At 56.4% G+C, this 26,555-nt stretch overlaps 1 protein-coding gene across 1 annotated transcript in view; it reads left to right on the top strand.

The window, feature by feature from the left end:
* Positions 1-16,927: 16,927 nt before the first annotated feature.
* Positions 16,928-26,555, top strand: part of ZNF609 (zinc finger protein 609) — a 58,515-nt gene continuing 48,887 nt past the window's right edge. The window contains exon 1 of the mRNA XM_050903204.1: positions 16,928-17,767. Within this exon, the coding sequence (XP_050759161.1) occupies positions 17,021-17,767 (747 nt within the window). The 5' untranslated portion in view covers positions 16,928-17,020. The remainder of the gene's footprint in view (positions 17,768-26,555) is intronic.

Below are 26,555 nucleotides of genomic sequence, written 5' to 3'. Positions count from 1 at the left end.
CCAGTGCCCGTCAAAATCCCCATCTCGGGGCACTGCTTCCCAGGGTGCGTCGCCCACCCCGTACCTAAGCCAGGCTTTTAATACGAGCCCGTGATTTGGCTTCATATTAAACCAGATCCATCTCCGGCGTCCACCTCCGTGAGAGCGGCAGCTGCTTTGTCACCTCCCTGTCCTTTATATCGCTCACAGCTCACATCTGCGTATCGCCTGAAGGTTTCATCCCCAAGGATTTCATGTTCTCCACCATCGTCAGTAAAATCCATTGAGTCCCGTGGGGCTGGCAGCTCTGGCGCTGGGGCTCCAGCAGCCCCTGGCAAGCTGGGTCACGGGCGCTGCTCATGGTCACGGCAAAACGCGCCATCGGAGGGATGCTGAGATCATTTCCAATGAAGCCGCGTTGCCCGGCAGTGTTTTTATTTTCCTCCTGTATTAGTGACATCATTTATGGTTTTGCCGGGGAACGAGCAGACTGATGCACTGACCCATCCCTGGTTTGTGCTGCGTTCCCGGCAGAAGCTGGTTTTCCCAACCGTTGGAGCATCATTCCTGGTCTGGGATGTGCTGAAAATCAACACCAAATGCCCAGAATACCTTTTACCCAATCTTTTAAAAAATTTCGGTAAAAACTGACCTGAATTTGTTCCTATAGGTTGTCTTGGGGCCCACCAGCGTTGGGTTTGTGCCGTGCAAGGACAGTTTCTCCTCTTCATCGTGATAAGGAAGAATTTCTCCTCTTCATCTCTTTCGGGCTAAATGAATGCTCTTCTCACCCCTCTTTTCCTACTGCTTTAAGCCTCTTCTGGCTCCTCTCCCACCTGCCTCAGCCCCAAAAGCCAGCGAAACAGGGTGATGGCACCCAAAACCCAGCCCTTCACGGTATCCCACCTCCTTCGCCAGGGGTTTGGGTCTCGCATTGTCCTCGTTTGGGGGCGCAAAGCATCGGAAGAAATCGCCATCTCCTTCGGTGTCCTCCTGAAACCGTGCTGGAGGAGGAGACCCGCCATCCCCGGGGATGGTGGCACCACTCTGGGCTGGGACGCCCCACGCCAGAGCCCCGGGTGGGTGGATGGAGATGGTGATCCCCGCTCCATCACCTTTGCTGCAGGGCCGTGTCCCAGCTCCGAGCTCGGCGCTGCCGGGGTGCCGGCTTGGATCGTGCACCCCATCTTCCATCGGCACAGCTTCCCGCGCCGGTTCGCCTTGCTCGGGCCCAGCCGCTCCTGCGCTGGGCTGGTTTCGGGGTGTCCTGGGGCCAGGGCTGGGACACCCCCCGCTGAGATGAGCCGAAATTTCCTCACCGGCCAGAGCGGGAGCGGCGCCGAGGCTTTGGGGTGGGGAGCGGAGGGTTTGGGGGACATGCCACCTCCTGGGGACAAGGAGGGCTGGGGATCCGGGTGCTTTTGGGAAGGAAGATGCTCCCTGCGTCCAACGCCGGAAACCCGTTTGGGGAGGAAAAATGACTGCGTGGGGTATGATGTCATGGGTTTGTGGGGTGGATGCGGGTACCCCAGGGCGCATCCTGGGGGGTGACCCCCTCCTGCCCGCTCCTGGCAGGTCTTTCTGAGCGGTACCCGGCCCGAAAACCAGCCTGAGCCGTTCTGTGCCTGCTCAGTGACCTGAACCGGCGCTGGTGCCCCCCATAGCGCAGCCATGGGGGGACCGCGCCGGGCAGGGGGTCTCACACGCCACCCCACAGGGTATAAAACACCCCCAAAAAGGTGCTCCCCTCCCCCCCTTTCCGAGGTGACACCGCGGCGGCTCCGGCTCCTCCGGGGAGGGAAGTGCTCCTCCGCTCCGGGCTTTGCCCACCGCTCCTGCGCCCCGGCTCCTGATCTTGATCCGGTCTCCGCGTTTTCCGGCCGCGGCTGCCGGACCCTGGCGCCCCCTTTGTGCGGGCCGCGCCGCGCCGCGTTTTCCACCCCGCCGGGGGCGGCGCTCTCCGCCCTCCCGCTCCGTACTCCACCTTCCGGGTTTTGCATCGCGGTCGCGCCACCCCCGCTCCGGCTGCCGGTCGGGTTCCGGCTCCGGGCTGCCGCGTCCCCGCCGAGCCGAGCGGAGCCGAGCGGAGCCGAGCGCCCGCCCCGCCCCGCCCCGCCCCGCCCCGCCCCGCCAGGCGGACACCGGCGCGGCCTGCGCGGCGCGGCGCGGCCCACAGGCGCGGGTGGCATGGCGGCCCCGGCGGCCGGCCCCTAGCTGCCGGCGGAGCGGAGGAGCGGCCAGGCGGCCCCATGGAGGAGACTTAGGGCCGCCCGGGACGGGAGCGGAGCCGGGTGAGTGCGGGCCCGGCCCGGCCCAGCGGCGCCCCGGCGGTGTGTGTGGGGGGGAAGGCGTCGGTTAGGGTTCCCCCGCGGCCGTTGGGCCTGGCCCGGGTCGTCGTTCCCCCCCCCCGCGACTGTTGTGGCCCGGGTTTCCCCCCCCTCGGTGACCGTTGGGGCCTTCCCCGCGGCCGTTGGTGCCGGGGCCACCCCCCCCTCACCCCCCCGCCCGGTTCAGGCCCCTCCCGTGGCTGGGCGCCGCCGTCGTGGTCCGGAGACGTCCCTCCGTTACCGTTGGGACGGGGATGTGTGGCCCCCTGCCCCCCCCGTAACCGTTGGGGACGGCCCCCCGCCCGGGTGTCGGGGCCTGTGGGGGTCGGGTGGCCTCCCCAGGGGTGCGGGGTCACCCCCCTGCGACCGTGGGGTCACCTTCTCTGTGGCTGTGGCGCCGGGGGGGGGGGGGGGGCGGCCGGGGGCACCCGGGGGGTGGTTGGGCCTGGGGATCCCCCCAAAGCCGTGCGGCCCCCCCCCCCCCCCCCCGCCGCCGGGCTGTGTGACGGGGGGGGGGGGTTCACCGTGTGCGTGGGGTGAGGATCCCGTCAGCTGCGGGGGGGGTTAGGGGCTGGTCCCCCGCGTGTCCCACCGCCACGGGTGTGTGGGGGTGGCATCACGGAGCCCCCACGGCTATGGGGGGGGGGGGGGGGGCGAATCCCCCGTGTGTGGGGTCACCGCAGGGGCAGGTTTTGGGGTGAGGGTCGGAGTTGAGGAGGGGATGATGCATCCGAGCCGTGGGTCTGGGGTGGTGGCAGGACGTGGGGATGCGGTTCCTGAGGGGGCAGCTGTGTCCCTGGGGGGGGTGGGGGGTGTCTCCCCCACCTTGACCCCCCACCTCTGTGCAGGGAGGGTTTGGGGGACCGGAGGGTGCCTGGGAGGGCTGGTTGCCCTGGGACTCCACACCCCAGCCCTTTTGGGGTGCCGACGGTCGCGGGGGGGGGGGGAACGTGGCCCCTCGCGGAGGGTTGTCGGCACAAATCACGGAAGATTAAATGATTAAATTTTCCCCAAGGCGTTTAGCGAGCACGAGTTGTCTGTGTGTGTGTGCGCGGGGGGCAAACACTGAGAGCACAGCTCCTCCGGCGAGGCGTCGGGGCCGGGCTCCAGCCCCCCTCAGCTGCACTTCGGAGAGGGCCCGTGGGGCCCCTGCGTGACGGTGACCCAGTGCCGCAGGACGAGCGGCCGTCCTTCGAGCCCCCGCGCTGCCGTTTCGGAGCCCCGTTTGTGAGGGCTGGCGCGTGGGGCCGATCCCGGGGGGGTGACCCCACGAGTGACAACGTGGCTGTGCCGGCAAGGCATCCCGTAAAGGCTGCGGGTTTCTGCGGGTGGAACGGAGGGGCGAGGACGGCCGCTCCTGCCGTGAAGCTCTCCCGCCCGTTGTGTACACGAGGAAGGTCACAGGTTCAGATCTGGTCTGTGAGACTTGGCTCCCCTCCATCTCCCAGCAGCCCTCTTTTTTTTTTCTTTTTTTTCTTTCCTTTTTTCCCCCTTTCTGGGAAGGCCCTTTCCCTTGGAGGAGGTGTTAGACACACATGTTTTTCGTGGCGCACACCGAAGAGCTCACGGACCCTTTTTCCTCCCCCCCCCCCCGGCCCCAGAAGAATTAAGGATGCCGGCATCAGGGCTGGCTTTCGGGCTCCGGCGCGCGCAGGGGCGGCGCGGGTGCTCGCAGCCTTCCTCGCCTGGACATCCTCAGGAAAACCTGTTTCCACGCTTTGTGCGATGACTCCGGCATCGGATTATGCTGCACATTTCTAGCTCTTTGTTGGCAGTACACGACCGCACACGCACGGCACTCGAAAAATCCAGTCAGCTTATTTTATTGATTAGCTCTTGACCAGAAATAATTTATAATTTATTATTTTGAAGCCGTTTCGGTCTCGAAACAAAAATCCTTGCCCTTTTATGCCCTCGTTCATCCAGCAAGGTTTTCTCCTCTCCCTGCGGGGTAGAGCTCGCTGAGGAAGGGAGACGTGCGCAGCACCGGGAACGTGGCCGTCTCGGTGGTGCAAAAGGACAAGGATTTAATGTTTCACCTAAACTGGCCTCGCGTTCAGGACAAGGGCTGCGAGCCAGTTAGAGCCACCAGAGGAAATTAATTATCAAGCAAGTTGTAATGATCTGTAATTGAGTATGGCCAGGACACGGGGATTTTTTTTTTTTTCTTTTTTCAAGCTGGGTGCTTAGACTTGGTTTCCAGTGGAGGGTCTGTGTGTTTTGTGAGTCGCCATTAGGCTGCTCGTTAGCCGGAGGGGCTGCTGCGTGCGCGTATACGCACGTAGGTGTCTCTTAACGCACGTGTTAGCCTATCGCGGCGTCCTCTGCGCGTGCCGAAAACGGTGTTGTTTTTTTTGGGGGGGAGAGAAGCTGCTGCGAATAAGGGACGTTCATCCGTCTGTAGCCCCGTGCCACGGGCTGGGTGGCAACCGCAAATAATCTCTCCCTCTCTGCAGTTGCAAGGTTGCAAAGTCCCCTCGTGCTCACTGCACCCGACTTGTCGGACGTCAGCGGGCACGGCGTCTGCTTCTGCTGCCTCTAAAGCTTTTTCCCTTCAAATTGTTAGGCTAGCTGAAAATGTGCCTTTTTCGGGAAGAAAGGGCTCGCAAATTATAAAGGTGGTTGAGGGGTTCTCATGCTGTGTTGGAGCTACCTAACACCTCGTGTATCTTTATTATGTATGAACAAGAAGGAAGGACCACAGTTTGCTCCGTCTGGTTTATGCTCTTTGAGAACCGGGCTGTGTTGAATCGAAATTTGCCTCCAGATTATATTTACAGTATCTTTTTAATTTTAATTGCATAAATTAAAGAAAACCGGAAGCTGCCTCATCTTTTTAGCACTTCCCTGCAGCCGTCCCTACTGAAACAAAGTCGATGTCCACGAGTCATGTCCACGCCATGACGGAGGTTGGACACCCGTGGCTGGGGTCACGCTCCTGGGGCTCAGCCGTGATAGAAAGGCGGTTGGGGACCAGAGTTGCGTGTCGTGCCCGACGCTGTGATTTACTCGGTATTTCCTGGGTGTACGCTGCCTAAAAAGGGATCTTCCTCTGCTTGCTCATGGAGGGAAGAGGAAGAGCTGGGCTGTATTGTGTGGCTCTCGACCTTGGACGGGCTGGGAGCGGGGATGCACCTCGCCGCCGTCCCGCCATGCCCTGCGCGGCAGGGCTCTGATTTGGATTAGGGCCTCTGGGCGCTGATGCAATACTAGTCCCAGATGTAATGCAATAATCTTCTTTGTCCCCTTTATCCGGAGTATTATGTAAATAAGATGGTATTTACGGTCCCAGGTATGTTGTTTCGGGGATGTGTGACAGCGTGCGTGCGCAGCTATGCCCTTTGAGTGTTGACACTGCTGCTTCTGGCCGGCTTCCCTGGCTGGAGGCAGGGACCTGCCGGGGACAGGCAGCGAGCGGGCAGATGCTCACAGGGAGCGTGTCACGTGCCGGCTCCCTACCAAAAGGAGGTGAGGTCGCAGGTGACCTTGCCAGGGGCCAGTGGCAGTTTAACCGTGCTCGCTTGCTTGTGTGCAGTGAATGCGGCGAGCGGGTCGGCTTTGGATAGTCCGCAGGAGATGGGGTGGTTTCCCACCGAGTTCAAGGTGAAGTCCGTGTTTATCTTTGCAGGCTTGCTGCAGAATGTGGACTGATGTTTCCCCAACCTCTGGGTTACGAGAGTCGCGGGTCTGTTCCCAAACCTGCCCTGTATTTCTTTGCAGCTGATGGTGCTTTGTGGAGAGATTTTTTGAGAAGCGCCAAAGTCCTCGAAGCACCTCGAGATGGCCTGGGCTGTCTGCAGTTCCACCGTGACACCTCTTCTCATGCTTCATGGGCACAGGTCAAGCGCCTGTGGGCTCTCTGGGTATGGGGAGAGCTGATCCCTTCCCCACGGAGCTTGCCCGCTTATTCGGGAAAGTCATAATTTGGATGCTTGTGCTGCGGTGGTGGTGGCCGGAGGGAGGATGATGCTGTTGCGTGGGGGTGCCTGACTCCAGCAGGGTTTTGGGGGTGTAGGGGGTATGTCGAGGAGATCATCTGGGTGTGAGGGGTCTTTTGTAAGATCAAGGGTAGGTAGATGAGCCAGCCCCGAGCACGTGGCTGCCCTGGGAGCTCATCGGTGGCCGCGTGTAGTTGCTGAACCAGAGCTTTGGCCGCCCCGGCAGCAGCCGGTCTGCTCCACGTCGCCGTGCCGGGTTGGCTCAGATGAGGAAGGGGTGCTGCTTGATTTCGGGGAAGGGAAGAAGAAAAGATCGCACGGGGACGTGGCTTCTTTTGCCACACAATTGCATCAAAAATGCTCTTTCCTGCTAACGAGGCTCAGTGCCTTGCGGTGTGATGTGGTTTCAGAGGAAGGAGTAAGGTTTTGCTCTGACAGTCCTACAGTAAAGAAAATAGGGAATGGCTGCCTGTCTGGGAAACTTGCTCTGTGACTCCAGTGGCTTGTGTGATTTCTTTTTTTTGAACTTACATAATTTCTTTAAAGGAAACACCTATTTCGCTTCTAGCTTTTGGTGAAAAATCAGTTTTTGAGATGAAACCAAGAGGTGGTTTTGCTTTTGCTGCAGCTGAGTGTCCTTCACATGCACAAAAATTACTGACGTAGCTGCTTAAGCGTCAGCTCAGATGTTGTGTGAGGGGAGTGTGTATGTAGAGAGAGGGTGTAAAAGGATGTGAGTGCATTTTTGTGGATGAATAAGGATAATTTCAGGAGAATCTTGACATTTTGTATTTAAACATTCAATGCTCAACTTCTACAACGTGTTTCCTTGTTTATGGACTACGAAAAGAAAGAAAAAGAAAAGATAATGTTGTCCCTTTATGCCGCTCCTTCCCTGAGCACATCGTGGACACAGAAAGGTTTTGTGGCATCGGATTTTCCCTCTGAGCTGTTCCTGGGCCCACTTGGCCACTCTTCTGACGGTTGGAAGGCTGGTATCTTTACACGGTGCTACATCACATGCGACATCTCGTCTCTTTGCATGCCTGTGCCGATTTATTGATAACAAAACAAGGCAGTTTGATTTTAATAAATTTGCTGAACCCGTTTGCGGTTTTGATTAAACAGAGCGTTCCTGGCTCAAGCAAGTCCAAAGATTTGGCTCGGAGTTATCCCGGTGCTTCTCCAATGGGAGAAAGGGCGGCTTGGGAGGAGTCTGCTTTGCAGCTTTTAAAAGGGGTGAAAATGAGGTGTGTAATGACTTAGCCATGAATTCAATTGAAGAGGTAGAGTCTTACTAATCTCCAGGAGAATTACTGCTCCTTCCCCAAAGATTTAGTAGCTGATGCCATGGTGAAATTTCTTGTCCTGAAGATTTCCTGTTTATTTTTTTGGGGTTTCACGTCTAGTCTGTACCTTCCCTCTGTACCTATCGCCACAAGTAATTAAAAGTGAACTACGACTACCGAAATAAGTCAAGTACACTTTGATGCATGGTTCTTGCTGTTTTTTATTGTATTCCTTTACATGCTGGCTAATTCACAAAATTCGGCAATTTGCAATGGGTCATTAGCATGAATTAGCAACTTTCTGATGTATATCATAGCTTTGCAAATGTGCTTTATTAATCTGTGAAATACACCTATTTATTATCCCTCCCAGGGAATAAAAAAAAGGGATTTCTTGGCATGGTAGTCGCTCTGCTTGCATTTGTCCCTGTCTGCGTATGCCTTCCCTCCTCCTTTACTTCGCAGTCTGGTTGTTTTTTCCCAAAGTGTTCCCAGGCTGATGGTTTGACAGCAAGAGAGATTACAGCTGCACGCACGGTCCTCTGCTGCAAATGAAGCCTTAGCTCGTGTAGCCAAGGTGCCCTAATTGGTTATTGAATGAAGGGAATTAAAGGCATTAATAGGTGAAGTGGCGGCTCCTTCATTTTTGGAGCGGCGGAGAGATGTTCGTCCTCTTCTGAAACCTGGGAAACGGCCAAGGCTGCTTGCATGCTCTTCTCCTAAAAGAAAAAACAAAGCCCAGAAGCTCGCCCTTCCCTGGGAGTGAGCAAGCGAGCGTCTGTCCGTCCTCTCCAAATTGCGCTGCTGCGTACCCCTCTCCTGTTGAGGTAGGGCTGTGGCTGGGAGACGCCACTCAACTGGGCATCACTCAGCTGGGATCGCTCCGGTGCTCTTCCTTTGGATGGAGAAGACAGAAACGAGACGTTGACTTCAGCACGGAGCCTTCCCTACATCTGCCAACGCAGTCGGTGGTTTCCCTTTCCTGCTGTACCTCCGTGGAGGGTGATCCTCGTTGGAAACCTGTGCGGCTGCAACCGTGAGAGCCCCAGTTTGGGACTGGTACCACCATGGGGTTGGGGGAAAGCAGGGATATCAGGGTGGCTGGGAGCGAGGCGAGGAGCCTCGCCGCCTCCAAAGCCCCCTAAGAAAAGGGTGGTTCAGAGGCGCCCGCTCTGCTCCCACCAATGCCCAGGAGCTCGGGCTGCTGCCAAAACTGCGTGTGCCTTTCTGCAGCCCTGCTGATGGCATCGGGCAAGCGGGGGGGAAAAGGGTGAGCTCCTTTTTTCTGGCACTTACTCCAGCAGTTATTTATGCCCGTTGGTTGTCTTTGGTCTTCGCCAGCTCTTCTTTCTTCCCGTCTCCGTGACTGATGCTTCGGGGATCTTTCCTGGTCACATCCATCTTGCTGCTTCCTCTCGCTGCTGACTTTCTCAGGCTGCTGGCAATCTTCCAGCCTGCGCGGAGCTTTATCTGAAATTTGTAAGCCTTTTTGGTTATTTTTATGTGCTCTCTACCCCTTTCTAGGGTGCGCGTGAGGACAGGCCACCGATTCAGATATCTTTAAGCCTCTCGTAAATCAGTTCGCTTCTGCGTTGGGGTTAGCAAGGGTGTAACCAGACCGGTTTTAAATCCGCACGGCTGCTCCACTTTCCCAGTGGAAACCAGCTCTCTGCTCAAGGGACAGTCAGCCCCCAGGTTTGTCCCTACGGGAAGCATCGCGATGCAGAGCTCGGTGCCAAACGAATTTGCTCAGATGTCCCGTTTTGAGTGTTTAATGTTGTTTTTGGTAAAAGCCAGCAGCGGCATGGCTGGCTGGGTTCAACAAGAATGGTCTTTGCGGTGGTAGGAGAGCAGCGGGGCCATGTCTGGTGCTGCCAGCAGTGCCTCCAATGAGCCGTAGCGTGCTGCCTTGTCTAGCTTAGACTCATCTGAAGCGCTTCTGAGTTAATCCTGGCCGGTTATTGCTCACAGGGTTGCTTTTTGCTTTCGCCACTGCGTAGCTGCCAACGGTCTGTGTGTCAGCCTTCAACAGCCAAACCCTGTGGTGATGCCTCTCTGCTCCCGCGGCGCTGCCCGTGCCTGCCGGGCACCCGCTGGGTGCCGTGCGCCGGTGACACCGTGACACCTGCAATCATGCAGGGTGGCACGTAGGGATCGCGGGGTGAGTGGGGAATGCAGGTTTTGGGTGAAGACGCAGCTGTATTTCTAGTTATTGTTAAACCACCGTGTGCAGGTCTGGGCACGGCAATTACACAGTGGTGTCTTCCAGCATGCAGACACAATGGTGAGGGGTAAATCCCTGTTGGGCGTCCCTAATTCAGGATAGATCCGAGAGCTGAGCTTGCAGGAAGGAAGCTGGCTCCGTTATTTTACCCACTGCATGCTTTTTCTCCCATGCATGTGGGTTTTTCAATTCCTCTTTCCCAGTACAGCTGAATGTTAAGAGCGCTAGGCACCAGTTTATGTTTATGGATGTGGATCTGAGTGCTGAGGTTGCTGAGAAAGCTCTTGGCCATTTTCACCTGTCAGAGATTTTGGAGTCTGCAAGGTCATGCTTGCTGGAAGAAGTCTAGCCTGGTGTTTTTGGATGAGCAGGCGACAATCCAGCCAGCGTCCAGAGGAGCAGCCAAGCCTGAGCCTTGCTGCTACCTGCTCATCTCCATGGCCTCGCACAGGACAGTGCTGTGAGAGTTGTAACGAAGCGCTGGCACGGCTCTTGTCTGCCCTAGCTGTGCTTGATGCTCCTCTAATCCGTGCTGCTGCTTTATCCCGCTGCTGCAACCTTTCCTGCAAACCTGGCTCCTGCCCGGCAGGAGGTCCGTCAGCTCTCCGTAGGAGGGCCGTGCATGCAGGCAAGTCACTGGACTTAAAGGGCAGCTACAAAGAGACCGAAGACTCTCTCTTCACAAGGAGCCACATGGAGAAGTCAAGGGGCAATGGATACAATTTGCACCGGGAGAGGTTTCATCTCAATGTAAGAAAGAAATTTTTTATGGTGAGAACAGTCATTCACTGAACCAACCTCCTCAGGGATGTGGTAGAGTCCACATCGCTGGAGGTTTTCAAGATGCGACTGGACAGGGTGGTAGATGATCTCGTCTGGGCTCTGTTTCCCATGAAAGGTTGGGCCAGGTGACCTTTCAAGGTCCCTTCCAACCTGGTCTGCTCTATGGTTCTGTGACTTGAGTCGTGTTGACACATACGTTCACGCTTGTGTGTAACGATGCTGCTTGCTCAGCTTCCCACCGGAGAAGGGACTCCAGCAGCGTGATTCAGCGGAGAGCAAGCGGGTGTACCGAGAAGGTGATGTTTGCCTGCTGTCCTTCACGGGAATGAAATGAAGTGATGTTTGGTGCCTTCGTGTGGGTCTGTAGGTATTGATGTGCCTCCTGCTTGAGCTGAGGACCATGCACTTGAGTGATGTTTCTCTTGCCGTTAGTTTTCTTGAAATATGAAGCTCTGGACTTCCTTGTGTGTTGGCGGAGGAAATGTGTGTTGTGTTTTATTCAGTACAGAGGTAGGTAGCTTGAAAAAAATGCAAGGGTTGAGAGACATCAAAATCAAATAATTGTAAATCTGAAGAACTGCGGGCTCTCAAGGCACAAACAAATGAAAAATTGGGACTTTGGTGATGACACTTCCAAGAGTGATGGGAGGATTAAAGAGGAACTTATTCCAGTTTTCCCTATTTCACAATATAAAGAAATGCCTGAAACATTTCCTCCTCTTTGTTTCCCCCCTTTTTGTGTGCCTCGCGTATCGGTGATGTGTTTAGCTTGTTGGGAGTTGAGGGAAGCGAGGGGGTCTGGCGAGGGCGGCTTTGCCATCGAGCCGTGTTCAAGAACGTTGGGTTTTTCAGCCCTAGATCGAGTTTCTCCTCAACGCCTGTTTGGTGTCGAGGTTAAAGAAATGTCAATACGAAGCAAACGCTGAGTTTTAGCTAATCTGGTGAAGTAGTTTCTTCAAACACAGCCAGGCTGAGATCTGGCACCACGTGCCCTTATCTTGTATCTACAGTATTGCTGGACTTCTTTGTATGCTGTAGTCTTGCTGAATGTTGCTGTAAAGGTCGTGTTTTAAGGTCATGAGCGGATGGGGGTGGACGTGAGGTTGAATTTTGATCCGAGCTGCATCTTTTGGCTGCTGATGAATGTGAAGTTGATGCTTGAGTGTGTATTTGGTAGCAGGTGGGTGTTGTGACTGATAAATCTCCTGAGCTTTGCTCCAGGTAGGGTGATTGCCTGGCCACCCCTGCACCAAAGAGGTCTTTGCTCACCTCTCCCATCTGCCTCTGTCTCCAGCCTCTTCCAGTGACCTCATCTGTCCTGCTTTTGTAATGCCTGGACTGAAATATTTCAGGCTTTTCTCAAGAATGCCAACAAATGACTCATGACTTGAGCGCTGCCCTGTGTCAGGTTCATCTCCAGTGTCAAAGCTCAGCCTACAGAAACTTGGAGTCCCGGCATAAGTTTCTCGACGTCTCTCCGGGCGCTCCGGCTGCAGTGCATGCTGGAAGATGTAGTCTTGGCGGGGTGCACCTCCATATTAAAAAAAGAAGGGTGGCTCCATTTTATTCAAATTGGGTTCAGCCTTCTCCCTCCTGGCAGCTCGACGGCGCCGTCCCGCTCAGCCCCGAGAGCCACCAAAGTTCTCCCGGCGCCTTGTGCGAGCGAGGAGGCGGGAGCGCAGCTCCTCCATTCAAAATCTTGCCTGATTCCACATTGAACAGCTTGTTTTGAAGCCCTGCGCTTTGGCGTGTTTTGCAACAGCTCGGACTCCTGCCGGGTGAAGGCGGTTGAGGGATCCTGCCCCCGTTGGGTGGCAGTTCTGGAGGGTGTCATGGTAAATCTCCTTTGTCTGCTGCGGCTTGACTGATGTATGGGGGAGAGCAAACCCTCCTCCTCTGCGTGATTTCTTGAGCTGAAAGCAGCAAGTGAGTGAGGAAGCTCCTTTGTGCAGATTTCTCCGTCTCCTCTTGTGCGTGCCAGCTGGCTCGCGTTCAACATTTCTCTTTTTTTCTCCTCTTTTTTTTTTTCTTTCTCTTTTTTCCCTCCCCCATCTCTAGAGAGAGGGGGCGGGGAGAGAGGGGAACATCTTAAAAAGAAATCTGCAGAAAAGACATGGGAGTTACTTAACAAAAATCCAACCCAAACAAGCCCAGCTGGGGGATTACAAACGCGGTGGTAGGAGCCGAGCGGGGAGCGAGTGCGGCAGCTCGGGAAAGGCAGGCGTGTTTTCCCCCCCCCTCCCGCCCCGAGTTTCTTTAGTCGTAAAAGGAAACAAAAAGGGATCTTGTGCAGAGGCAGCGTATGGGGAGAGCTGTCGGCTGGCTGCCAGCGGCAGGAGGAAGGGCCTCGGCACTGCGGCCCCTCGTGCCGCTGCCTCGGCGGAGAGGGGCCGGGGGCTCGTGGGGAGCCCTTCGGGGTCTTGGCAAGCGGGGGGGGACGGGGACAGCATCTCTTCCATGGATGCTCTCCCCTGGCTGCCGGCGCTGCCTTTGCCTCCCCCAGAGAGGGAGCGGAGGGGTCTGTCTGCTCTCCAGGGTTGCTCCCAGCAGGGGCAAGCATCTCGCTGAAACCCTCCGCTCCCTGCTTTGCGCCCCGCTGGAGGAAACGCTGTGTCCTGGAGATTTACCCCCCCCCCCCCCATCGTCTTTGCCGCTCCTTCTTGCAGGCATTCCTGAAAGTTAATCAGGGTGAAAATTGCAGTCGGTCATGTCTAGAAGCCACCAGAGGCTGATCCTGGAGCGCTGCAGGCTGGAGCACATGGGTATGAGACAGTCTCCCTACATGTGGGCTGGCTGCTGCCGGGAGAAGAGCTTTCTCCTGCATCTCGCCGCCCTTGGGCATTCAATCCTTCCCCACTTTGGTTTCTTGGCCTCCGGTAACCAGTAGAGAAAGCCGGAGCTGCGCGGGCTTGGCGGGTTTGCTGCCGGGCATCCAGCGCATGTTTTAGCACAAAGAGCCGGGGGCTCGTGTGGTTTCTTCGCTCCCTTTTTGAAGGCGAGCTATTCTGTTTGAATAGCTTTCTCTAGGTGTGTTTGCAGCTCCAAAAGTGAACTTTCAGGTTTGTCTCTTAATACGGCTGGCTCTGTCCCAGCCCATAGATGCGGATTGTAGAGGTCTCGGCACCTAATGGAGCTGAATTATTCATGTCTGGTGCTGTGTGTGTGCAGCATTCCCAAGCAGAAAGCTGTCTCCTTGTAGGATCTGCGCTCCAGGACTGCTCTTAAAATGCTTTGTTGGCAGGTCTCCAGGCCAACAAGTGAGCACATGCTTTTCATGTTGCGCAGGGATCAATCCCGCGATGGCGGGAGGTAAGGGGAAGGACACGTTTATAGCTGAATCAATCTCCTCAGTCTGTTTTCTGAGATGCCGTGATTTGTGGCGGCGTTACTCCCCCCCGGCAGGAGAGCGAGGAGGACCTGGATAGCACCCGGCGCTTCTCCAGCTTGGGCAAACCAGGTGGTGGGAAAGGGACCTCCTTCTCTGGACCGTGGGCTGCGGTAGCCAGGGGTTCCCGTCCTCCCGAAATAGTGATGACGTGGCAGGTCGGGGGTCCCTGGGGGTCTTGCTTGGGAGAAGGACCCGAAACGCTCCTCCGGCTGCAGAGGTTGAGCCTGCCGGAGTGGCTCTTTGGAGAAGAGAAACGGGGAATCAGGATGGGAGTTTCAGGGAGCGGGTGTTTGGGCTGTGGGAAATGCTTTAGAGCAACGTGAAATGGATGACGTTCAGGGGATCCCCCCCAGATCGTGTACTGGGGTCCTAGCCTTCAGCCCCGGGCTGGAAAGGGCCGATCCCTGCCCTGGTTCCTCTTCCTGCGGTGGCACGTCTTGAGCTCCCTGCCCCGCTCTCGGCACGACGTGCCTTTCCACTGCTCTTGCAAATCCAGGATGTTCTCGTCTGTCCTGTTTGCGGTTCCCTTCCCTCTGCATTAGCAGAGCTCGGGCTCCCTTGACGCCTCCTCCGTAGGGTGAATGTTTTTTCTCCTCTTGTTTTCTAACCCTTTGATTGTTCCTGGCTTCTAATTGCCAGGGACCCAGCGGACTTCTGGGCTCCTTCTTCCTTTTGTTGTGGTAGGAATTGGCAAACGCTGCTGCTGTTTGCATAGTTTCAGACCAAAGTCCTGCTCATCTGCTCTCCTTATTTCATATATATAAATAATATTTATGTATATGTGTGTGTGCGTGTATATATGCACACTTAAAACAGCAAGGTGAGTTCCCCAGTGTGAGCTGAGAGCCGGCTGAGCCGGCATCGTGGAGGTGTTGTGTGGAGCGGATGATGCTGTGCCTTTTGCAATACAGCCCTGCGGATTGTCCGTCGCCTTCCTGCGACTGCGAGGCCAGATCCTTGTCCGTTTGTCCCTCTGATCTGAGCTGGCTGTGGCCCTTTGCATGCTCCAGCCTTGGGTGGGCAGCTCTTGGAGTTGGGGGCTGAGCCTCATCGTCTCCCGGTAGCTCACGTGTGTTGGTCCTGCGCAGCAGTGCCGTGTCCCCGAGCCCTGTCCGGCGGGGTTGTGGCTGGATGCTGTGGCTCAACTTTGGGCCGGGAAGGGGCTGTTACCAGCTAAAAATATGGTTCATCCACCTTGTTACCGGCTTTGCCCATCCGGACAAAGGAATTGCTGCGGATCCGCGGCACAAAGGGAGCTGGCTGCGGCAACGCACGCCAGCCAGGGAGGTCTGTGCCGTGCAGAGGTGAGATGGTCACTGCTGATCGCTGGCTCCATCAGTGGTTCGGAGAGAGGCTCTGGAGAGGCAGGTCCGTGGGGTCAGGCTGGATGTCCCGGCTGGGGAGCGGGTGCTGGGACAGGAGGAGGAAGAGGAGGAGGAGGCGGCGGTGATAGAAACACACAGGGTGGCTTTGGGAAGCCGTTAGCGACTCCGGTGCACAAAGTGATCTCCTGATTTGGCACTTTCTCTGTCGCTGAAATGAGAGGTCAGTGCTTTTCATTTCCAGCTTGCATGCTAGCCCCTGGCTCCTGGGGTTAAAAATCTCCGTAATGACCTGTCAGAGAGTGGATTATTAGCTATACAGAGCTGTACAGGATGCTGTGGGGAGCAGATGGAAAATGGTCTGGCTGCAGCAGCCTGTCTGATGAAAGAATCCCTGGCATTTTTACAGTGTTTGCATCTCTGGAAATGCACCATGAAGCTGCTTTCCAGGCTCCTGCCTGCTGGGGTTTGAAGAAATTTGTGCGTGTGTGGGTTTGTGGTGGTTTTTTTTTTTTTTCCCCCTTCTCATTTCTCTTTAAGTCACCTGTTTTTGAAGTGTTGCTCGTAAATAGTACCAGGAACCGGCAGGCCCGGAGCTGGGTGGGGAGGGGGAGGACAGTGCTGCTGGAGAGGAGCTTTGTCCAAATGGGTGGTCAAGGATTTCTTAAGAGATCTGGAGAGCGGGTGGCTGCTGGGAAGAAGCTGTTTCATGTGTTAATTATGTCTCGTCAGTGTAATTGCCACGAGCTAATCTCAGCGAGTGACTCTGGGGCTTTTTCAGGTTGCGCGTGGGTGTCTTTTTTTTTGTTTTCCTCCCCCCTGTTGCTATCTCCGGGGACTGGGCAGTGCACGGTGCATCTGAGAGCGGGGAGGGCGAGGGACTGGAAAGCCAGGAGGAGAAATTTTGGGCTAGCTGGGGTCGGCCATGGCGCAGGCAGGTAGGGCTGATCCCCCTCTTCCCAGTTAAGAGCAGGTACCCACGCAACTGTGTCTCGGTTTCCCATCATTCGAAGCCTGCGACGCGGCTCATCGTGCTGGAGGCGATGGTGGTTTAACGTCCTAAAGCCGGGTGCCGTGTTGTGCTGCCTGGAGGTGAGGGATGGAAACCCTGCGCTTCCTGCTGCGACTTGGCCTTCGGCAACCGCTCTGACGCGTCCCAAGTGTCACAGGCGTTCTGAAGCCTGGGATTTATTTCCCACCGAGGCACTTGACTTCCCCGGCGAGCGGCTCTTGTCCCTCGCGGCAAGGCTGGCATGGAGAGGAGCCCTCCCCCCGGGTGGCATCGGCAGGAGAGGAATCAATCCTCCCTCCCAGGGGCAGCGCTCGATAATTCAGAGGGAAATGGCGAGCGGGGAAACGTGTGAGTAATGTCTTGTTGGAGCCGAGAGCCGTGACCTGCCAGGGCCAGTATTGATCGAGGGACTGGTGCCAGATGGCGGCTGCTGCGGGGATGGCTGAGGAGCAGCCCCCAGCCCCGGGGAGGGTGGCAGGAGGATGCTGCCTCGTGCCGTGCGATGAGGGATTTGGGAGGTTGGGGGCTTTCACCCTGCCCAGGACCTCTCCTGCCTGCACGTGTAGCTGCCGATGAAGGCAGATCTGCCTGCCCGGGGCTCTTCGTGTGTAACCCTGTTCTCTTTGCTCTCCCTTCCAGCAGCGATGCCGTCACCTGGGCAGACCCCGACCGCTGGAAGCCCCCCGAGGACGTAGGTGACCCCCCAGGGCGTGGAGGCAGGAAAGAGCCTTGAACCGTGAGGGGTTGTTAACTCTAAGATGTCCTTGAGCAGCGGAGCTTCCGGAGGGAAAGGAATCGATGCGAACCCGGTTGAGACGTACGACAGCGGTGATGAGTGGGACATTGGCGTAGGGAATCTCATCATTGACCTGGACGCTGATTTGGAGAAGGATCAGCAGAAATTGGAAATGTCGGGCTCCAAAGAGGTGGGGCTCCCGGCACCCAACGCGGTGGCAACCCTACCGGATAACATCAAGTTTGTGAGCCCGGTGCCGGGCCCGCAGGGCAAGGAGGGCAAATCCAAGTCGAAAAGGAGCAAGAGTGGCAAGGACAGTGGCAAGCCAACCCCGGGGACCTCCTTGTTCACTCCCAGCGAGGGAGCTGGTGGCAAGAAGGAGGCTCAAGGACGCTCTGGGGATGGCGCAAACTCGGGTGGCTTGGTGCCCGCCGTCACCCCGAAGGGCTCGGAGAAATCGGCCAAGGCGTCTCGCAGCGTGGCCGGCTCCAAGAAGGAGAAGGAGGGCGGCTCATCCAAAAGCAAGAAGGAAAGGAGTGAGGGTGCGGGGGCTGCGGCAGAGAAGGAGCCCAGCGTGCTGCAGCCCCTGGCCCTGGCAGTGAGGGTGGGACAGTATGATGGGGGCCAGGGCACAGAGCCTGCTGCTGCCGAGCAGCTTGGGAGTATAGCTATTGACACGGGAGCTGCGCTCAATCCCTTGGGAGTTAAGTCGGAGCTGGAGGATGGGGAAAGTGAGTGCCGGCAGCTGAAAAAGGTGAAGTCGGAGAAGGTAAGAAAGGTGTCGGGGTGTGGGTGGAGGTGGTGTTGCCGCTCGGCTCTGGCGGTCACTCCTGTGCCGGGACTTGCTGCTGTGAGTGATGAGGGAGCGGGAGCTTACGGTGGGACTGTGTGTCTTGTACCATTGGGGGCCAGCACTGATGTATGGCTGGTGCCTCCTGGTTCTGGCATGAAGATGGTTTGGCTCTGTGATGTGCTGGGGTCTGGATGCGGCGATGGGAGGGCACCGGTCAAGCCGTGCCTGGCTGCTGGGAACCGTGCAGCAGCAAATTGCCTGCAATCACTGTGTGTCAGGGTGCCATCCTGCTGTACCCTCAGGGATTTGGTTTCTTCGGTGCTTCAGCTGTGCCAAGCGGGTCCAAGCCTCTCCAGCTCCTGTTGCTCTGCGGGAGGAGCCTGGGCTGTCGGTAAAGGTGATGTCCCGGTCCTGTGCCTGCTCCAGCTCCTGACAGGACAGGGCAGTGTCCGTTGGCTGCCGTGCTCTGCTTCCTGGTGGCTTCACCTTGTGCGTCAAAGCTCCCTGCAGCTCCCGGAAGAATTTATTTCTCTCTGGTTGCATCATTTGCAGAGAAGGAGACCTTAACGTGTTAGTAAATGTGGGATCTGCGTGGGTGTGCAGGCAAGCACAAGGTTGCAGGGTTGACAGGAGTTACCGCCTCGTTTCTTGGTCTGCCGTTGGTACGTGGGCTTTGTCCCACTTGTGGTGACAATCAGCCTTGGGCCAACGGGTTGCTGTGGGTGATTTTTTTACATGTTGCTCCTCCGCTAACATGCAGCAGCGATGGTGAGCCAGTGAAGCTGCTCTTCCAGGTCACCGGGGGTGCGAAAAGCCTTGCCAGCAGCGCGTGGCCGACGGGATAAACAGCCGTCTGTCCGTCCGAGCGGCGTTTGGCTCTGGGTGGCTGCACAGCCATTTCTGGATACGGCTGCTGGAGCGGCAGCTCGGTTAGCTTGTTTCTTAGTAATCACAGCGGCTGATGTGATTTCTGTGGGCCGATGGGAGAGGACCTTGAGTGCGTGGAGTTCTTCATGCTTGGAGCAGAAGCTCCTCCGCAGTAGCTGCACGCGTGGTGTTGCCGGTCCACGGCTGTGAAGCCACACAGGGTGAGCATCACAAGCGTGTGTGTTCGGGGTGGCTCAGCCCTGTTGCTGTCAACACATGCTGGGGTGTTGGGAGAGTGGCTGGGGGGGTATTGGGGTGTGTGTCGCTGTGTTTGCAGCCAGCGGCTCCCCGGGGGGATTTCTGCTTTGGTGTGGGGATCACGGTGCTGGGCACCGGGAAGGGATGGGTGGGGAGCGCACAGTGGATTTGGGAGAGTTGCTGAGACCAGTGAGCTGTTGGGGAGATTTTTGCAGATGGAAGGAAAAAAAAAAAAAAAAAGAGTAGAACATGTATAGAGAGAAGGGGGGTGGGGATGGTCGGCCATGAGATGGCTCTGGGAGGAGAGTTGCTAAGTAGGTTGGTGCTTCCTCCACTCGAGAGGAAGGCTCCTGGGGCAGGTGACTGAAGCTTGTAAAATTAAGGAGTGGCGTGGAGATGACGTGTTGTTTCCTTGTCCTTTCTGGCAGCAGAACCAGAGTGAATGAAACCGGGAAGAGGAGCAGATGCTCTTTTGCATGATGGATTTGAATGCTGCTGCAAGAAGCTGTGGATGCTGAAAGTTCACTGATGCTCTAGGGCACCCGGGTGGGTTTGTGGAGGAGGAACCCCTCGGGGGGTGTACAGGGCAATGTCTTTTGACTTGGGAAAAGCCCGAGGAGGGCTGGAGCTTGGGAAGTGGTTTGGGAAATATCTCAACATGCTTGGCTGTTATGTTCCTTCATAGCCATCTGCTGCTGGCTGCTGTCAAAGCCAGCACGGGAGCTGGCTGGACCTTTGGTCGTACCCTGCCTGGCTTTTCCTGTGTTTTTACTATTAGAGATTTATTTCTTTCACTGATGCAGCTGCAGAAACCCTCTGCAGGTAGAAATGCCAAAGCGAGGTGGGGATTGTGAAGACAGGGACCAAACATCATGGACCTTGACAGGCTTGAGGAGTAGGCCCACGTGAACCTCGTGAAGTTCAACGAGACCAAGTGCAAGGTCCTGCACCTGGGTCGGGGCAGTTCCCACTATCAGTACAGACTGGGGGGTGAATGGATCGAGAGCAGCCCTGAGGAGAATGACTTGGGGATACTGGTGGGTGACAAATTGGACATTAGCTGGCACTGTGCCCTTGCAGCCCAGAAAGCCAACTGTATCCTGGGCTGCATCGAAAGAAGCGTGGCCAGCAGATGGAGGGAGGTGATGATCCCCCTTTACTCTGCTCTGGTGAGACCCCCCTGTTCCCCTGGAGCACTGCGTCTAGTTCTGGGGTCCCCGGCACAAGAAGGACATGGACCTGTTGGACCGGGCCTGGTGGAGGGCCATGAAAACGGTCTGAGGGCTGGAACACCTCTGCTATGGAGAGAGGCTGAGAGAGTTAGGGTTGTGCAGCCTGGAGAAGAGAAGGCTCCGGGGAGACCTTATTGCAGCCTTTCAGTATATAAAGAGCTTATAAGACAGATAGAGAGAGACTTTTTACCAGGGCCTGCAGTGACAGGACAAGGGGCAATGGCTTTAAACTGAAAGTGGGTAGATTTAGATTGGCCATAAGGAAGAAATGTTTTACGATGAGGGTGGTGAGACACTGGAAGAGGTTTTCCAGAGAAGTTGTGGATGCCCCATCCCTGGAAGTGTTCAAGGCCAGCTTGGACGGGGCTTTGAGCAACCTGATCTAGTGGAAGGTGTCTCTGCCCGTGGCATGGGGGTTGGACTAGATGATCTTTGAAGGTCCCTTCCAACCCAAACCATTCTATCATCTCCGTACAGATACCCCGTGAGGACAGTTCTGCCATTTTACTTGTCCAGATTCGGGTACAACCACGTCGATGAAGGCTCAGCCTGGAGGGTTGAGCCCTGTTTTGAGAAGTGATTTAAGGTCTAGATCTGCAGGAAAATGTGTCGCGTTTGCGCTCAGGAGGAAACATCGGCTGTGTTTCGTCAGCCTCCTGGGAGCAGCTAGATGGCTGCCTTCGGGTCGGGAAAGCTGGTGTCTGCATGGCCGGGGTGGGAAAGCAGTTTTATTTCTCGAGGAAGAGCCTGAGGATGGGCTGATGGTTGGGGCAGGGTGGAGGGCGGAGGTGATGAGATGGAGGTGGGCAGTGGTGTTGGGCTCTTCCTGTCTCCTGAAAGCTGCAGAGATGTTCCAAAACCGGCGTGTGGAGTCTGACGGACAAGCGAAGAGCGGAGGTACGTGCTGGCTGTGGGAGGGCACCTCCTCCGGGGAGTGCATCAGGGGGACGAAGGCGACGCGTTCGTGCAGGCCTGGGGACAAACCCTGCCTGGGAAGCGAGAAACTTGCTCAGACTGAAACAGGAACGGCCACAATGTGACTCAGCCCAACCTTTGGTCTCCGGCAGCTTGTCCTCTGCTTAACCCTGTGCTGCTCCCGCTTCCGTTTCGGGCAGGGAGGTTGGTCTCCGTCTGGGGATGAAGAAAGAGAGACCGTCTCTCCCTCCACCGGCTTCAGCCCAGGGTAGATGACCTCCCCGTACATATGTGCACACTGAGCAGTCAGCCTCCAGCCAGGAGGTTTTGTTGTATCTCCTTGGCTGGATTAAAGAGTATTTTAGTAGCGAGTATTTTTCCTTGACGAGGTGCTTCGGTGCTACAGTCAGCTCACCGTTTGCCCCTCCTTCTGCTTTTGTGCTCTTTAAATATCTCACTGTAGCGTTTTGCAGCCCTCCACTCCTTGCTGGGTGTAGGAAAGAGCTTTGCTTTGGGTTTTTTCAGACACCCTTTCATGTCGGCAGGTGTTCGAGCTGGCGCGGTGTCCATGGGCGAGATTGCCCTTGCTGCTGTGTCTGACGTTGCAGCGACGGAGCGTGTGGACATGGCCCATGTTTTGCCTGTGTGTGACCCCATGGCTCCTCTGGTTGCTGCTTCCTGGGGTGAAGCTTCGGGAACGGAATATCCCAAACGCCCTTTTTCTAGGTGCATATCTTGGCCGTATCCAGCCTCCTGTTGCAGCATGCCCTGGCTTGTTACGTACCCTCCTTGAACCTGATGCCATCGGTGTGTTGGGACACAAGTGGTAACTTTGCCAAGGATGGGGCTGATCATGATGAAACCCGTTGGCGAGAACCCTCCTGAGACCTTCCAGGGTCGCTGGGGTGGGCTGAGCACCTAGCGCAGGTTTGCCTCGGGCTGTGGTTTGGTGCCTGGGCAGCTCCTTGCACCAGCCTGTGCTGCTGGAGCCCCAAAAGATATTTGGGGATGCAGGAGTGGGAGCTTAATACTTCTTGCAGCAGGGAGAAAAATGAGCCTGTGCTGATGCACCCATGTCTGGAGCATGTGGACCAGCAACGGGGTCTGTCCCTGACTCGGTGGGCAGTAAGCCGTGGGTCACTGGGGATGGCTGGAGCTGAGCTGGGGTTTGGTTTGGGGGGGCACCGGTGTTTGGGAGGGAACGGCTGCTCTCAGCGAGCAGCCATGCTCAGCAAAATGGCCGTGCACAGAGGAGAAGCTCCGGCCGGGCTTGGGAAGCTTCTTTTCACCGCCTGCCCCACCGGCTGCTTTCGTGTGGCCGAGCTGGCCCCAGGGTCTGTTCGCCAGGGCGGCAGGCGCTTGCTTCCCGGCTCTCCACCCTGGCTCGCTGCCCGCGCCATTGCCCCTGCACCCTGCTCCTCGGCGTGCTGGGGCGGGCTGGCCCGGCCAGGGATGTTAAGCATTAAACAAAAGAGCCTCCCAGCTCTTGGCTGCCGCTCCGGCTTTGTTTTGATTGAGAGGTTGTTCAGCAGGAGGAGGGCGTTTTTTTTTCTTTTTTTTTTTTTTTTTCCCTTCCTCCTCTTCTGACGAGCGTCCAGATGCGACGCTGCTGCAAACAAGGGAAAGGCAAACAGAAGCCGCTGGAGACTCAGCTCTTCTGAAAAGCATCTCTGGGTCACGTGCGCTGCGGTTTCGGGCAGCGAAGAGGGTGAATTCGGTCGTATCCCTCTGCGGGAGAGGGCATAGAAGCCACCGGTGCATTTTTTTGCGCTGAATTTCCCCCCCAAACACAGTGTGGTTATGCCCTGTGTGTGCTCTGAGCAGACATCCCCTGCTATGGGTGGCCCGGTGGTGAGGGGACATTGTAAGGTGGGGGACACTGCAGTGGACGGTCCCCAAAGCTGGTGCGAAAATACACTTCTGGTTCTGTGGGAGGACAGCATGGTGTTGGAAGTGGTGCTCGAGCAGCGACTGGGAGGTGAGATGGCAGTGGAGGAAGTGGGGTGGCTACGCCACGCTGGTGGCAGCTGCCAGAAAAGAAATACTCCCCCAAAATACGTCCCTGGACTCTCCCTGCTGCCGCTGTCTTGTCCGACAGTTTGCAATGTGGCTTTGGTGTCATCTGTGCAGACCTTCTTCCCCTAAACGCAGAGAGGCAGACCTGCACGGTGTCTTCAGCGCTGTTCCTACAGTTGTGACCATCCTAGCCTGACTGGGACATGGGATGGCCCCCCAGGTGCTAGGTGTCCCCCACCCAATAATTCTTTACCTGGAATCAAAGCATGGTTGTCTTTTTTTTTTTTGTTGTTGTTGTTGTAGCCATTTTTGGTGGGAGGGATGAGATTTGATGGTGGATGGAGCAGCAAGGGTTGGGGTGAAGGGGAGCTTGGATGACTCCAGCTTGAAGAGGTGAGGTCTTCCTAGAAGGCAGTAGCTCTGCTAGGTCCGAGCCCAACAGGAGATGGCCGTAGACTCTCTTAGGGACATTTCTGTATGTTGGATATTGCATTTGCTTCCAGCTTTACACCTCAAAGAGAGAGTGATGCTCTGTGTAGAGCCTGGAGACCACTGTGGGCTTGGCCCCAACCTGATCGTGGAGGCAGCTCCTTGCACAGGGCTGTGGAGATATGGCCGCTAATCCTGTGCTGCTGCTTTACATCGTCCTGCTGGTGGGTATAAATGGGCTGCAGCTCTGCTGTGGCCTCTTCTGTTGCAGTATCCCAGCCATCGCCAGCTTCTTGCTGTCCCTTAGTGCTTGTCCACTTCTCCTTCGCTAGCTGATGGTGGCACCAGTACAGCAGCGCAGCTGATTCATGTTACTCAGAGCTTCCAGCTCTGCTGTCCGTGCATTCTTTTAGGAGTTGATCTCACCCTCCACCGGCAGCTCTTTGTGTCTTGCTCCCCGTAAAAAACGGTTCAAATGTGGTTTGACCACCGAGCTCCCTCAGGACTGGTGTGGGAGTGGGGAGCTGCCATGCCAAGGGCTCGAGCCCTCTGCATGCCGAGCGCCTTCTGTGCTTGCAAAAAAACCCAACACGCCAAAACAGCTTTTCCCACCCCAAATATCAAGACATTTGATGTGAGGCTTTGGCAAAACCCCAGCTGCTCTGACCCGAGATCCCCATCGAGGTGAGGAAGAAGAGGGCTCCTCTGCATTTGAGATGGTGGCTTGGGAAGCTGAGTTGCTTGATGTGGGGCAAAGCCGGGATGGGGCGTTGCAGGCTGGTTCCAGCCTCGTGCTTCAAAGACGTGCTTGTGATTTTGACCCAAATGTGATGGGTAGCGCCCGGCGTGGGTTTCCTTGTCTTGGGGCCAGAGTTTGGGCGGAGAAACTCCCAATGGAGGCGTTTCGGTGAAAACAATTTTTGCTCTACAGTCCTTCCAAAGGTTGCTCCATCCCTTCAGAGCTGGCGTTAACCCTGTACTTTGTTTTCCCCAGGGATTTTTAGGGCACGTGGGAAGCTCAGCGCTTGGGGTAGGGACCCGCTTGTACTGAAAACCCTGGGCAGAAGCTGTTTTCCTGCCATCCCAGCGCCGTTTCCCACCCCTCGCTCCGCAGGGCTTGGCTCTTTCCGGGGAATGGCAGCTGGAGCGGCATTGGCAGCTCAAGGAAGTGGCAGGGGGAGTGCAGGCAACTGCTGGCTCTTGCCTGCTCCTCTCGCCGTGGTTTCTTTTCTCCAGCCACGCTGGAATCGGCCGCCTCCAGAGCTGCTGACAGGGCTGTGTTGGGAGGCCTTGGGAATTACACTGCTCGTTTCCTTATCGTCCCTGGACCCGCCGCCCGGAGCCTTCTGCTCTAGGAACAAGGCAAGAAGGGGGCACGCAGCCAACATGTGTCAAGAGCTACAAAGGAGGAAATTGGCCTCGTTCACTTAAAACCATGGGGTTAGTCTTTGAGTTTTGGCTCCTGCTGAGAAGTTATTTATATGTGGGCTTTTTTTTTTTTTTTATAACCGCTAGATGTAGCAGGCTGGGAGTTTCAGCTGATCCCACCTCTGAAGGTTTTATAAAGGAAAAATTGCATCTCTCCCTGTTTGCTTTCCCGGCTGGCAGCGTTAGGAAGGACTAGTTCAGGGGTGAGTTAGTTTTGATGCCCGACCCATCGGCATTGCTGTATCCTGTTTAATAGGTTGTCGTGCCGAAACGCAGCCCCATCTCTGCCGGAGTGGAAAGCAGAACCTGCGGCTCCCCGTCAAGGACGCGGTGGTAGGAAATGGAGCCGCGCTGGGAAAGCGGAGAAAACATCTCCCTGTTCCCGAAGTGCGAGAGTGGAATGACAACGCACTAATGAGGGGGCTGACAGAGAGGGGACGGCTCCTTCTCGGTGGGGTCCGTGCACTGCTTCCTTGGTGTAAGCGAGCTGCAAATCCGCTCCCCCCTGACGCTTTGATTAGAGATTTTGATGAAAAGGCCAGCGAGTGATTGATCCTGCTGACTCATGAACCCGATTTCTCCTCCGATGGAGACAGTAACTGCTTGAGATGGGTCAGATTTTGAGGCTAACCGCCTCAGGTAGACTCTCTCGTGTTTGTTGCTTTGCTTCCAGGCTGGCAGTGGCTCCTTATTAGCCTAATGACCCCAGTTACCCAGCACCGTTTATCTGCCTGAGTGAGATTTCTTTAAAGGAAGATTCGCGCGTCTTGAGCGCCGCACGACCCCGAAGGCTTCAAAACCCGACGAGCTGCTCCCGCGGCCCTGCCGGGGAGCTGATGCAGGGGGAGTGTGCCAGGAATAACCTGCTAATGAGCAAAGCTGCTCCTCCACCCGGCAGCTGGGGAGGCCGCTGGAAAGGGCTGTGGAGCAAAGCGCTGCCCGCTTTTTCCTTCCTCTGCTTTTAAAGGCTGGCTTGTTGGGGATTTGCCACCTTTTCCCTATTTTCTGCAGGCACAGCGTCTTCTGTGCCACTGCTTTCCCGATGTTTGCCATGCAAACACGGCGCTGCGTTGCTCTGCCGCTGCTCTCGAGGATGCTTTAGGCCGGAGCTGTGAAGTCTGTCTTCCCTGTGAGTCTTTGTGTGCAGGCACACTCGGAGATGTGCTGGGCGAGAGGACGCCCAAATATTCAGAGCTGATGGCAGGCAGCACCCCTGTGCAGGATAAAAGGCAGCTGGTGATTGCAGTGGACTTCTTGGGGTGACTTCTTGTGACATTCCTGTCTCGTGGTGATCAACGCCTGGAGCTCGAGTCGTCATCGGGCTGCAAGAGGAAAGCCACCCCAGGTCTTGTAGATGTTGAGCCAGCAGCTGGAGGCGGAGAGCTGGGGAGAGCAGCCCAGGGCTGGAAAGAAATCGCCGGGCTCCGAAATGATTTAAAGCTACCAGCAGCCTGATGATATGTTGTATTTGGTGACAACATCTGCTCGAGATATTCCTGTCCCTGTTACTCATTCCTGCCCACGGACCAGATCAGGGAACTGATCTGATGTAAATAAACGCGCTCGGGGTTTTCTAGGGTGAGCTCACGTTGCGGGCTGACATGGGCGGGCGAGTGGGC

This window comes from Gymnogyps californianus, chromosome 11 (genome assembly GCF_018139145.2).
Source record: "Gymnogyps californianus isolate 813 chromosome 11, ASM1813914v2, whole genome shotgun sequence".
Lineage (NCBI taxonomy): Eukaryota > Metazoa > Chordata > Aves > Accipitriformes > Cathartidae > Gymnogyps > Gymnogyps californianus.
Note: the sequence above shows the minus strand (reverse complement) of the source record. Positions and strands in the feature narration are given on the sequence as shown.